The sequence below is a fragment of the Pipistrellus hanaki genome (assembly GCF_964339955.1).
Source record: "Pipistrellus hanaki genome assembly, chromosome: 1".
Taxonomy (NCBI): Eukaryota; Metazoa; Chordata; class Mammalia; order Chiroptera; family Vespertilionidae; genus Pipistrellus; species Pipistrellus hanaki.
Genome location: NC_140503.1, coordinates 72,176,383 through 72,189,818, shown reverse-complemented (window position 1 = coordinate 72,189,818; position 13,436 = coordinate 72,176,383). Strand labels below are relative to the sequence as shown.

Here is a 13,436-nt window from a genome sequence, read left to right as displayed (position 1 = left end):
TCTCTCCCTTCCTCTCTGTACAAAAATCAATAATATATATATATATATATATATATATATATATATATATATATGAGTTTATACCTCAATAACAGCTATACATGCTTTAAAAAAATAAATAAAGTTAGTTGCCTTCTATTAAAAGCAGTACCTCTATAAATTTTTAAAAATGGTTCTTTATGGCTCTGGTTGGATGGCTCAGATGGTTGGGGCATCTTCCTGTAACCAGAAAGGTTGTGGGTTCGATCCTGGTTGGGCTTGTTTGGGAGGCAACTGATTGATATTTCTCTTTCACATTGATGTTTCTCTCCCTCCCTCCCTCCCTCCCTCCCTCCCTTCTCTTGCTCTTTAAAGTCAATAAACTTATCATTGGGTGAGGTTTTTTAAAAAAAGGTTTATTATAGCTGAAACCGGTTTGGCTCAGTGGTAGAGCGTCGGTCTGCGGACTGAAGGGTCCCGGGTTCGATTCTGGTCAGGGGCAGGTACATTGGTTGCGGGCACATCCCCGGTAGGGAGTGTGCAAGAGGCAGCTGGTCGATGTTTCTCTTATTGATGTTTCTAGCTCTCTATCTCTCTCCCTTCCTGTCTGTAAAAAATCAATAAAATATATTTAAAAAAATAAAAAAAGGTTTATTATGGAAATTTTCAAACATACCCAAACATAGAGTGAACAATATGATGAACTCCCAGGGTTCATGAATGACAATCAACATTGTTTTATCTATATTCAAACTACCCCACCCTTACCCCACTAGGTGATGATGATGATTTGCTTTTTTAAACTGCTTTATTAACTTCACAGTATGTAATGAGCATCTTCCCATGCAATAGTTAAACTCTCCTGCTGACAGAAACTTACAAATTGGGTCAAAACACAACATTCAATTAGAAACTGGTAAAAGGAGACCCACTGGAAACAGGCAACAACAAAAGGTTTACAGTGAAGGCACATCACGAACATGTCAGTTTAGGAAACAGGTGTATCTCCCCATTAACTTCAGGGAAAACATCTGGATTCAAGGCGTAACGCAAAACTCATTGTGATGGTCATGGTGAGGGGGTCAGGGCTAACTGTCTGCAGACTTTGACTTAACTGCTTTCCCTCCTGTTTTCCATCAGCTGTCCATCTCTTCCCAATCCTTTCCGTATTCTCCTGTCCCATCCTTGCCTGCGGCTCTCCATGCCTCTGCCCGTCCCATCTGTACTGCAGGATGGGCTGCCCAAGAGGGAGCCTCTCATGGTTTCCTCACCAGCTTCCAAAGGAGGGCCCAGGCTCTCCTTTATTAGCGTCTTGCTCATTTTCATCCTTTGTTTCATTTTCCTGTTTGAATTTTCCATGTTGAGATTTTTTTTTTATTGCTTGTTCCTCTTTGGACGCCCTTACTCCTGGGCCTGTCCTCTGAATCTTGCTGTGAGTGCTTGGCAGTGACAGTTGGACCCTCAGACCTGCTCGCAACTGCCTCCTACTCTTGGGGTTCCCCTGGTGTGTGGGCCCTCAGGGCACAGAGAGCAGCAGCCGAGAAGGTGCTGTTATCTCCGAGTCTGACACACGCACTAGCAAGGTGCCACCACACTAGATTATTTAAGGTAAATCCAAGACATCAAGTCATTGTACCTGTACAGGCTTTGATATGAATCTCAAAAGGATGAGGACTTATTTATTATTATTATTAAACCTAACCAGGGAAATGAGGAATCCTTGTGAGAAAGTGACTTTGCTTGTTCAGTTTTTGTATCTCCCAGAAAAAGAAATACTAGGTTTCCTCTAAAAGAAATGTCTAGAGCACTAGTTAAGTATATAATTTTACCTGTATATTCCCCAAAATTCTAGTTTAGTACTTCTTAGTTGGGATTCAGGAATTTGTAGTTTAACAACTCCACCAGGTGATTCTCATCATGAGAGAAGTTTGGGAAACACTCCTCTAGAGGAATCTTCAGAGTGAGAACAGCAAGGGCATGGCAGTTAGTTATATGAAAGTAGATGGTGGCCAGAAAGAAGAAAGCTTATTTTTCTTCTAATTTTTCCTAGCAGGGGATTGCTAACCTAGAAAGTGTTAAATTAAAACACACGCACACACACACACACTCCCCAAAACAACAGCAGGCTAATAGATCTAGGCCAACAAAAACTCAAGGCCAAGAGAGTAAAGCAGGTAGTAATAAAGCATGTTATTGCTTTAAATGTCTTTATCCACTTGTAGACAAATGGAAAGGATTCATAATTAGTTGAGTTGACAGAATCCTGGCATCTCCAGGATCTTGGAGAACAGGAAGGGTGTGAAATGAAGCTATGGAGTGATGTATTAGGCTCTAACAAATACCACCAACTATTGGCTTAAAACAACACAAATTTATTATCTTAACCATTCCATAGATCGAAGTCTTCACTGTGTCTCACTGGGCCAAAATCAAGGGGTCAGCAGTGCCTAGAGGAGAATCCATTTTCTTGCCTTTTGTAGTTTTTAGAGGCTGCCCACATTCCTTAGCTCATGGCCCTGTTTCGTCTTCAAAGCCAGCAGTAGCTGGTCAAGTCTTACATCACACCACACCACACCACGTCACGTCACGTCACGTCACGTCACGTCACGTCACGTCACGTCACGTCACATCACATCACATCACATCACATCACATCACATCACATCACTCTGACACCGATTCTTCTGCCTCCCAGGGCCTTGTTCTGCCCACCACAGGAAAGAGGAAGAGGTGGATTCGAAGCATTCTGCACTGACAATTTGAAGTTGATTCCTGCCCAAATTCTAGGCTCACTTGATTAGCAGAGTTTGGGAGGAAAGAAGAATCTCTAGTAACCTGTATAGATTCACTAAAAACAAGCCATGCTAAGCTAATCTTGTTTTTGTGCAATTTAATTTTTTTATTAACATGTAATGTACACCAAGAAACAGTATACATTATGCCGAGACCGGTTTGGCTCAATGGATAGAGCGTCGGCTTGGGGACTGAATGGACCCGGGTTCGATTCCGGTCAAGGGCATGTACCTTGGTTGCGGGCATATCCTCAGTAGAGGGTGTGCAAGAGGCAGCTGATCGATGACTCTCTCTCATCGATGTTTCTGGCTTTCTATCTCTCTCCCTTCCTCTCTGTACAAAATCAATAAAATATATTAAAAAAAAAAAAAAGAAACAGTATACATTATAAGTGTACAGCTTGATGAATTTTCACAAATTGAACACAGATGTAACTAGCATCTATGTCATGAAAGTAGCCCTCAAACCCTTCCTGTGTTCCTCCTAATCATCCCCTCTGCCCCACCAAACATACACAAAGGAAAATAAGCCACTGTTCTGACTCAGTAGTATAGATTAGTTTTGTCTGTTTTTATGTAAATGGGTATAAAGGGTATGTACTCTTTTGTGTCTGGCTTGTTCACTTAATATGTTTGTGAAATTCATATATATATATATATATATACCCTTTTCCCCTGAAAATAAGACAGTGTCTTATATTAATTTTTTCTCCCAAAGTTGCACTAGGTCTTATTTTCAGGGGATGTCTTATTTTAGGGGAAACACGGTATATATAAATATTTGGGAATGGGCACAGTTTATTCCATGTCATGCAGACACTGACCCATACACTCAGGAGTCTTCTCCCCCCCACCCCCCCATGACCTCCAGAGACATAGAAAGACACTTGGCTGAGTGGGGTCAGGGTCCGAGGGTCCAAAAGCCTCTGTCCTGGGACAAGTCAGCAGTGTGGGCCCAGGTGGTGGGGCAGCGTCCTTTCTCCCCAGAGAAAAGTGCAGAGACAGGGCCGAGGCCCAGGCAGGAGGCCCCACTCTCACAGCGCTTGGCAGCAGGCAGGCCAGGAGCAGGGTCCTTCCAGATCCTTCCTAAGGGCCAGACCCACCGTGGCTCTCGGGAGGTGCAGAAGCCGAGGTGCCTCTGGCTGGCTGGGCATGGCTCATCCATATTTTTGTGGGTAGTAGTAGGTGGCTTATTCTCACTGCTGCTTTGTATCCCATTGTATTGATTTAGCCACTCTACTGTTGGTAGGCATTTGGTTTGTTTCTAATTTTTGACTGTTACAATGGCATGGTTATGAGCAATCTAGTATAAATATGTACCAATTTTATTTGAATCATTTGATAGCATCATTAGATTGCTAGACCAGAGACACGTGTATACAGTTTGCAGAGAGGTTCTTGGCAAACTCTCATGATATTCTTATTGACCAGCTGGAAAAAGGTGGACTAGATAAAAGAATAGTTTGCCGGATTCTTGATTGATGTTCTGGAAAAATACCAGCATAAAGGAGAGTCTATAGAGAAAGATTACAGGGCTAAGCCTATCCTGGTCAACATTTTTATCAGTGACTTCCAGCGAAGTTAGTTCAAATACCTTCAGTTTTGTATTTGAAATGCAAGGCATTTGAACTGACGAAATTAAGGTAGATGGGACAGATGCCTAAAAATTCACAAAGGAATGTAAAGTGCCATATTTGGGATTTTGAAAAAATTCATTTTTATCGGCCCAATAAAGGAGAGGGAAAAGCTCATCAGTTTCAGGTGGGAAAAGGGAGTTGTAGTTGACAGTGAATTCAAACTGCAAGTTGTCTGCCGTTTCCTGTGTGTGTCTCAGGTTTTCAGGGAGACACTGACAGAGGGAAGTGCTGTAAATGCAGCGGAGAGAACTGGGATGGTGAATAGTCTGGAAACCATATTTGTCACACAAGAGATTGAAGAAACTGGATTATTAGCCTGTAAGAGGGAAAACTCAAGGGGGAGAGATATAAATATTTAATGGCAAGAAGGGCCCTTATGTGGAAGAGGTGTTAGCTTGACTCAGTGTAGCTCCAGAGGAGAGGCCTAGAACTACTGAGTAGAAACGGTGAGAAACACGTTTTTGGGTTAGTGGGAAGAAGAGCTATTAATCTCTTTAAAAAAAAAAAAAAAAGAAATGAGTCTGGCTGGTGTGGCTCATTGGATGAGTGTTGATCCATGAACCTGGAGATTGCCAGTTCAATTTCTAGTCAGGCACATGCCTAGGTTGCAGGCTTGATCCCCAGTAGGAGGCAGCTGATGGATGATTCTCTTTCATCACTGATGTTTCTATCTCTCTGCCTCTCTCTGAAATCAATAAAAACATAATTATAAATAAATGGAATCATTTTTCTAGTAAAGTATGGAGATTTTATAGTCCCTGGGCATTTGAAACAGAAAATGGAGTGGGCCTGCAGGCTTCGTTCTGTTCTGGATCTACTCAGGCAGTTTCTTCCTGGCTGTTAGTTCCAGAGTTGATGCTGGGCCTTTGTGCCTGAGCTACTCCAGGAGCCCATGGAGACTGGGTTTAGATGCTTAGAGCAGTGACCTCTTTACAGCCTCTCCTTTCTCCAAAGCAGGTGTCAGAGCAGGAATGGAGCTGCACCTGAGTCAAGGGTCCAAAGTGATTTCAGCCCATCTTCTTGTGGACTTGGGTCAGTGTTGGGTGGGGACTGAATTGCACCTAGAGATAAAGAGAGGAGGGTAGGGCATCTCGGTCCTTGAGATTAACTTGAAGCTGCCTTCAAATTCTAACTCCATGGTCCTCCCCCGCTTTCCCTGCTTCTGAAGCAGGAGGTGGGGGCTCTGCTTCGAGAACAGTGCACTTGGCTGGGCTCTTAGGGCCTCCGGTCAGCTGTATCCGCTGACTGGGGACAAAGAGCCCAGTCAGCACTGCTACTTGCCATACCATTTCCTGCTTCATGGCCAGGAGGTCCCAGAGGAAGCTGGATTTGGGAGAAGGTATTCTCTTTAGGCAGTTCCTCTGCTTCCTGATTTCTTCCCATGGGATTCCCTTCTCCATTAAAACCAAGCCCCCTGGGCTCAATACAGAGAGCAGATTACGGCAATATGGTGGGACAGTGGCTGAGGAAGAAGGCTGAGTGTGGGTGGGTGGTGACTGGTGCGTAAAAGGAAGGATACAGATGCATGGAGATGGGAGTAGAGAAGCTGTAGGGTACTAAAGTATAAGCCATCCATGTATTTTCATTTCAGAATTTGTTATAATAAAGGAAGGAGCCGAGAACAGAACCCATGCACAGGCTACAGACTGATTCTGAATCAGAGCTAGTCCCGCAGCCTATCTCATTTGGTATTATGACCCGAGGTTACTCTGATGGCTAAGCATGGGTTTTATGGCAGCATCATATGGTTCCATTTGTAAGACAGAAGCAGAACCCCAGGGGTTAGGGTAAGGGTTACAGGAGGAAGAGAAAGGCTGGAGGCAGAAGTACAGTGGGGCATAAAGGATGAGTGACTAGCTGAGGAGGATCCACAGATATGAAGGATTTGTGGAGGGTGAGAAAAAGGGCGCTTTAGCCATTTTGTAGGGTGCTTGTGGAGACTGTATGCTTCTGTCTTTAATTATTAACAGCACTGGGGGGAAAAAATAAAATGCCCAGCTGGCGTGGGTCAGTGGTTCAAAGTTGACTTATGGACCAGGAGGTCACGGTTCGATTCCCCGTCAGGGCTTATGTCTCAGTTGTGGGCTTGATCCCTAGTGTGGGGCATGCAGGAGGCAGCTGATCAGTGATTCTCTCTCATCATTGATGTTTCTCACTCCCTCTTCCTTCCTTTATGAAATCAATAAAAATATCTATAATAATAAAAGTGTAATATGCTAATTAGACCAGACAGCAGAACGAACTTGTGGATGTCATCCCATAAGTCTTCTGGACAAAGCCAAGGCTTCGAGGCTGAGGCAGAGGCAGTTAGGGGCAATCAGGCAGGCAGGCAGGTGGTTGGGGGCAATGAGGCAGGCAGGCGAATGGTTAGGGGTGATGAGGCAGGCAGGCAGGTGAGTGGTTAAGAGTCAGCGGTCCTGGATTATGAGAGTGATGTCCGACTGCCAGTTTAACTGTACCCGTAACTTCATATATATATATTACTAGGAAGTTACGGGTACTTTTTTGCCCAGCCCTTGTGATAAGATTTTATAGTTTGTTGTCTTTTTTATTAGGCAGAAATGCAAGTGCATGGGACAGGAATGTCCCTTTGCTAGGAAGAGCAGAAAAGAAGTTGTGCCGTGAGTAGAACAGGAAGGGAGAGAAACAAACAGAAGAAAGGACCACTATGGTGAGAGGCTGGTCTTTCTGCTTCTCAGAATGAAGTAGCCTCTGGCTAGTGTGATGAGGCTAGGACAGAAACAAAATGGGAGAACTAGGGACATGGAAGGACACGCCACTGCCAGAACTGAGACAGGGAGTGCTTTCTGACTGTGTTGATGGCCTGAAGCAGGCAAGCCCAGCACTGGGCCTCACTTTCTCCACCGGAAAGGCAGGCTGATTCTGACCTTGCCCTTTTGAGAAGGACTGTTAAGCTATCCTTCTTGTGCTCCAGTTGCTGAGCTGGGAAGGAAGGAGCAGTGAAGCGGTTCACTCTGCCGCAGTGGGGTATGTGCCTGCCTGTCTGTGTAAGAGGTTGGCGGCGGGGGAGGGGGGGCAAGCAGGATGGTTGAGTGACATTCTGCTGAGTTTCAGAATTATATCTTGTGACTTTTCCCTGCCACATCCTGGCGCTATTGGTCAACCTCACAGCATGTGTGGCCTTTCCTTCTTGAATTTCTTTTTCTGAAGCGGATTGTAACTTTTTTGTGGAGTGTGATGGGTTTCTCTGAGGTTCTGAAAAAAGCTACAAACCTTTTTCTTAGAAAAATGCATATACTTTGGCTATTCCTACATAACACTCTATGAAACATTTCAGGTGTTGTGGAAGTCATAGGTTAAGAACTCTAGCTCTAAGGGCAATCCTCGAATGAACTTTACTGAAGCTCATCCAGGTGAAGGGATTGCCTCTACCTTGGGGGAAGGACTTGAGGGCTGTTTGTGGCTCTCATTTTTCCATTATACAGTCAGGAAAAGTGCCCTGTCCCCATTCTGTAGGAATCTCTGTTCCAAGAATCTTTCCAAGCACAAAAACAAGCAGCTGAGCTGGCAGGCACTATCAGGAAGTCTGGCCTCCATCCCAAACTCTGGCTACAAGTCCTGACCTGCTGGCCCAGACATTGGATAGTCATAACAGGACTCCTTAAGGTTAACAGTAATACGACAGCATCAGTGTCCTGGGTTCTAAGCCCATGCGGGGGTGTGTAGGAGGGTGAAAAGGGGGCAGAAACTGTGACTTTTCAGAGACTACAGCTGAACACATCCTAATTCCCTACAGCCTCCAATTGCCTCCCACTGCTGTGAGCACTTTTGTATGTAAGCAAATCCACATTTACTTTGTGTCTCCCATTTGTGTCATCTAGTTGAGTGTGTGAGTGTGCGTGCGTGCGTGTGTGTGTGTGTGTGTGTGTGTGTGTGGTGCTGTGTAGATAGGTGCTCAGCAAGTTCTTTTGCATGATAATAGCGAGGACATTCTGGGCAGAGGTTTCCAGTGCAGTGCAGGTGTGAGCCCAGCACTTGTCTTTGGCCAAAGGTCTATAACTGGTACTGGAAAAATTGCTTGGGAGTGTAAGGCCATCTGGATGGTGCAGTCGGTCACCAGTCGGCATTATTTTTCTTTCAGGCCTCTTAACCTTCATTAACTGTGCCTATGTCAAGTGGGGAACATTGGTACAAGATATTTTCACCTATGCTAAAGTACTGGCTCTGATCGGTGTCATCATCGCCGGCATCGTTAAACTTGGCCAAGGTAAGAAATAATAGCAACTAACATTTGTTACCCATTTTCTGAGTCACACTCCTCTAAGCCCTCTTTATGCATTATCTCATTTGATAGGCCCTATCATCCCCATTTTATAGATGAAAAAACCGAGGCTTCAGAATTAAGTATCTTGCCCAAGATCCTAGCTATTAAGTAGTGGAGCCGAAATCTGTACCCAAAACCTGTCCTTTAATGTCTATGCATACTGCTTCCCAGTGGAGGATGATCTTGGCAAAAGGGCGGACAGCCGTGCACTGGGAGATGGCTTTTGCAGATTGTCAAGCTCTATGCTGTGGCTATGATTGCTCTCCCCTTGGGCATGAGCAAGGGCAGAAATGAACTCCTTATACCCACCCCTCTCTAGTATCCAGGCCTGAACACCTAGTTTACAGCAGCTCCGTTGACCTGGGCATATTGAGCCTTGCCCTTCTCCACCCTGTATCAGCTCAGTCTGGTGTTAGAAAGGAGGAAGGATTGGGCAGCTTGCAGGACAGGACAGAACTGCATCACTCCTGTTCTCCAGCCCTTCTCCTAGGAGTCCACCTTGGGGCCTTCCTGTCAAGATCCCCATTCTGTGCCCTGCATTTGGCCCACCACGGTAGATGTCTTTGTTCTGTTTCCTGTTCCTCCACTGATAGCCTTGCTGCCAAAGGTGTTCTAAGCTACTCACCTGCTGTTCGTTATACTCTGCCATTCCTTTACTGGGTTATCTTGAGGGTGGGTAGTAGGTCACTGATCCTTCTGCCATTCTATGTTCTCTGGATTCCAGGAGCCACGAATCACTTTGAGAATTCCTTTGAGGGGTCATCATTTGCAATGGGTAACATTGCCCTAGCGCTGTACTCAGCTCTGTTCTCCTACTCGGGCTGGGACACCCTCAACTATGTCACCGAAGAGCTCAAGAATCCTGAGAGGTAGGTATCCCTCCATCAACTTTTCACGGCAATAATGATGGTCTTCATTTACGGAGCTTCTGCTGCACAGCCCACCACAGCCACCGAGACATGTGTTTATCAGCCCTGTTTTAATAGATGTGAAGCCTGAGGCCCAGAAAAGTATCTTATCTGTCATCATAGTAACAGAGCTTTGTGAAGTTTCTTGTGTTTATAAAAAAAAAATTAAGCTCTTTTCACACTTATTCATCCCTGTATTAAGGCAGGCTATCTAATGGACTCCTGTATGCTTTCACAATAGACTTTCCTTGCTAAGTTTTTCACTCACCCATATCCCCACATAGAGAATTTAAGCTCATAGACTCCCAGAATCCTTCCTGTTTCCCTTCTGATCCTTTGTTTCTCAAATTCATACTGGCATAGTGGTATTGTTTGTCATTCAATGGGATCGCCTCACCATTGTTACCCCAAATTACCCTCTAGTTATGCAGAGTGAAGAGCACTGGACTGGGATTAGCAAGGCCTCTCTTTCCAACAATTTCTTGGATGACCTTGAGGGAGTCCTTGACATCTATCTGCTTCCTTATTTCTAACAGAGGGGGGTAAATTATAAGATCTCAGAGCCTTTCCTGGCTTTGAAATTCAGTAATTCTGGGAACTAAGATTTGCCAAAGAGCGGAGTTTATATAAATTTTTAGTCAAAAGAATAATAATAAATTCCTTTTGGCTTTGAGAAACAGAATACTTTTGGTACACTTGCAGTGTTGCAACCCAGAGCAAATAGAAACAGGATTGAGGCCTAGGTGGTACTTCCACCTACTGGACAGAAGCTGAATGACTTGAGTATTTAGCTCCGCCCCTTCCCCCCTTGATTCTCACTGTGAAGAATGTTTATATAGATCATGGCTTTATTTGGACTAGAGCAGTGGTTGGCAAACTTTGGCTCATGAGCTGCGGTTTGCTGACCACTGGGCTAGAGGGACCTTGGGAAGTCTTTGCATCTTTCTCTTGGCTACTGGTTAGGATGGTATCCAAGGTTTTCAAACTGAGTAAGGAGGTGGATGGACATATCTCAATCATATATCATATCTCAGGTTGCTCATTCACTGTTCTTCCCACTGAGGGAATATGTTTTTCTCTGGAGTCTTGGCCTTCATAATTTCTTCTTATATTTCTCAACCTTAAGAATTTTTTTTTTTTTTTTTTTTTTTTTTTTTTTTTTTACATTTTATTTTTTTTCAGTATTCACAATTATAAAGAATTCTTGGATGTAAAACAAAAAACAAATTATTTTTGTTGTTTTTATAAGACATACTACGTGTACCAGTTAATGCGGATTTTGTAATCAAAATACGATAAATTCAAGAGAATCATCCGAAGTGCTTGATTTAAAGTAATGTGCATTGCTAGCTACACCTTTCCCCCATCTTTAGGTTAATTTGTGGATACTGTCCCAATAGAACTTTTCTTGTTTTGAGGCAAACCATTCAGAGACCCAATTGCCCACTTCTTCGTACGTTTTGAAGTCCTGCTCAGAAAGTGTGTATGACATTGATTGGAACAAGTGGTAATCTGAAGGAGCAAGGTCTGGTGAATATGGTGGGTAGTTTAATAATTCCCAGGCAAGATTTTTAAATGTGTCTTTAATTGGTTTTGAAGTGTGTGATGGTGCATTATCATGAAGCAAAATTACTTTGCCTTGTCTTCTGGAACATTCTGGTTGTTTCACGATAAAAGCATGGTTCAAATTGGTTATTTTTGTCGGTAGTGATCAGTATTAATGGTTTCACCTGGTTTTGGAAGTTTATAATACACCACATCTTCCTGATCCTACCAAATGCAGAGCATTGTCTTCTTTCCAAAGCAATTTGGCCTTGCCTTGCAGTTGATGTTGATGGTTGACCTGGATCAAGTCATGATTTTGTGCGTTTGGGATTCTCAAAATAAATCCACTTTTTATCGCCAGTCACAATTCAATGCAAAAAAGACTTTCTTTCGTGTGTTGAAGCAACATTTTACTGATGACTTTTCGGTTTTCCATTCAGTTGATATGGCATCCATTTTCCTCCCTCTAAAATCTTTTCCATTGCTTGTAAAGGATCAGAAATTGTTTCCTGAGTAATGTTTAATTTTTATGCAAATTGTTTTTGAGTTTGACATGCATCTTCATCCTATAATGCTTGTAACTGTTGGTCTTCAAACCTTTTCAGTTGACCTGGACGTTGTCTTTCACATCAAAATAATCAATTTCAAAGCGTTTAAACCAGCATTCACAAGTATGTTGAGATGGAATATGTTCACCATAAGCTTCCCAAAATATAATATATAATAACTTTTTCTTCAAAATAAAGTAATGAATTAAAACTTCTCACAAATGCTCTTTTTTTGGCATGAAATTTGACATTTATTAACACTTTCAGAAAATTGACATATAAAGTTTTGAAGCTTGTTGTCAATACAACAAAATAGCATATATGTCAAATCACATATATAGCAACAAATGTGTTACTCCATCTATTGAAAAAAATCTGCATTATTAACTGGTACACCTAGTAGTTCTTTGTTAATCCTTTATTTTACTTTATCTTGGCATTGTAGCTGTGTCTCCAAATATGATTATCCTTTCCTTTGATGTTCTTTAGTTCTTAAGAGTTCAAAGCTAAGGATTAAAGGAGAGATGAGGATGTGACTATGGACTAACATATCTTCTATTCTATTTGGCTGTAGGAATTTGCCTCTCTCCATTGGCATTTCTATGCCCATTGTCACCATCATCTACATCTTGACCAATGTGGCCTATTACACCGTGCTAGATATGAAGGACATCCTGGCCAGTGATGCTGTTGCTGTGGTAAATGATTTTCATTAGCAGAGAAGCTGAGGGTGTTTGTGGGCTTCTAGGTACAGTGCAGCTCTTGAAAGTCCCAGTAAAGAGACAGTCCTTGAAAGGATGCTGGGACACTGGACTTGCAAGGAGGTACTATTACCTCTGTGGTGGAAGGGTTGGATTCCAAGTAGTGGGAATCTAGGGACATGCCTGTTTATGCCTCTCACCCCTAATGACTCTTTTCTTTAGACTTTCGCAGACCAGATTTTTGGAATATTCAACTGGACAATTCCATTAGCAGTTGCATTATCCTGCTTTGGTGGCCTCAATGCTTCCATTGTGGCTGCTTCTAGGTATGAGCGGTATCTTTTATTGGAAAGCATTTTGAAAACTATGGCAGGGGAGGTATGACTTACAGGATCCAGACTTTAGTCACTGTGCTCCTCAAATGACGTTCACAACCTCTTTGCTCTTATTTCCATCAGTAGCCTCCAGTACTTACTAATCTCTATATTGAACTCCATTCCATATTATCTACCCTTTTGGAGGTGATTGCAGAGTGAGGGCCCTTTAGTTCAGGAACCAGGCCACACCCAATATCCCATGTTTCTCACTCTCCTATCTTACCTAAATAGGCTTTTCTTTGTGGGCTCACGAGAAGGCCACCTCCCTGATGCTATCTGCATGATTCATGTCCATCGGTTCACCCCAGTGCCTGCGCTACTTTTCAATGTAAGTGATCCCAAGGATGAGGCTGAAAGCCAGAGTGTGGGGGAAACTTTAGTAACAGTAGAGGCAACTGTCCTAACTTCCTAAATACTCTAAAGGAGAATCTAACAGAAAAAAATACTAATGGAACATAGTGTGGGCAAGACACTCTACTAACTGCTGCGGTGGTTCCTAAGAAAGAATCTATCTTCTCTAAGGAATGGTAACCTCCTTTGGTTTAGGATAAGGCATAAAGCACATGGGATTATTTGTAATGGCTGCCATGATAGTCAGTGATGTAGTGTTTAGGGAAGAAACGAGTCACGTCCATGGGGGAAAAGGGTGAATGAAGAGACTTCT

At 43.1% G+C, this 13,436-nt stretch overlaps 1 protein-coding gene and 1 long non-coding RNA gene across 3 annotated transcripts in view; one reads left to right on the top strand and one right to left on the bottom strand.

The window, feature by feature from the left end:
- Positions 1–13,436, bottom strand: part of LOC311611566 — a 193,022-nt gene that overhangs the window by 115,446 nt on the left and 64,140 nt on the right. The gene's annotated exons all lie outside the window — the stretch shown is intronic.
- The window catches only part of SLC7A7 (solute carrier family 7 member 7), a 31,472-nt gene that overhangs the window by 16,466 nt on the left and 1,570 nt on the right, over positions 1–13,436 (top strand). For both annotated transcript variants that reach the window (XM_084863030.1, XM_084863031.1), the window contains exons 3-7: positions 8,511–8,636; positions 9,418–9,562; positions 12,269–12,392; positions 12,618–12,721; positions 13,004–13,100. In XM_084863030.1, the coding sequence (XP_084719156.1) occupies positions 8,511–8,636; positions 9,418–9,562; positions 12,269–12,392; positions 12,618–12,721; positions 13,004–13,100 (596 nt within the window). The remainder of the gene's footprint in view (positions 1–8,510; positions 8,637–9,417; positions 9,563–12,268; positions 12,393–12,617; positions 12,722–13,003; positions 13,101–13,436) is intronic.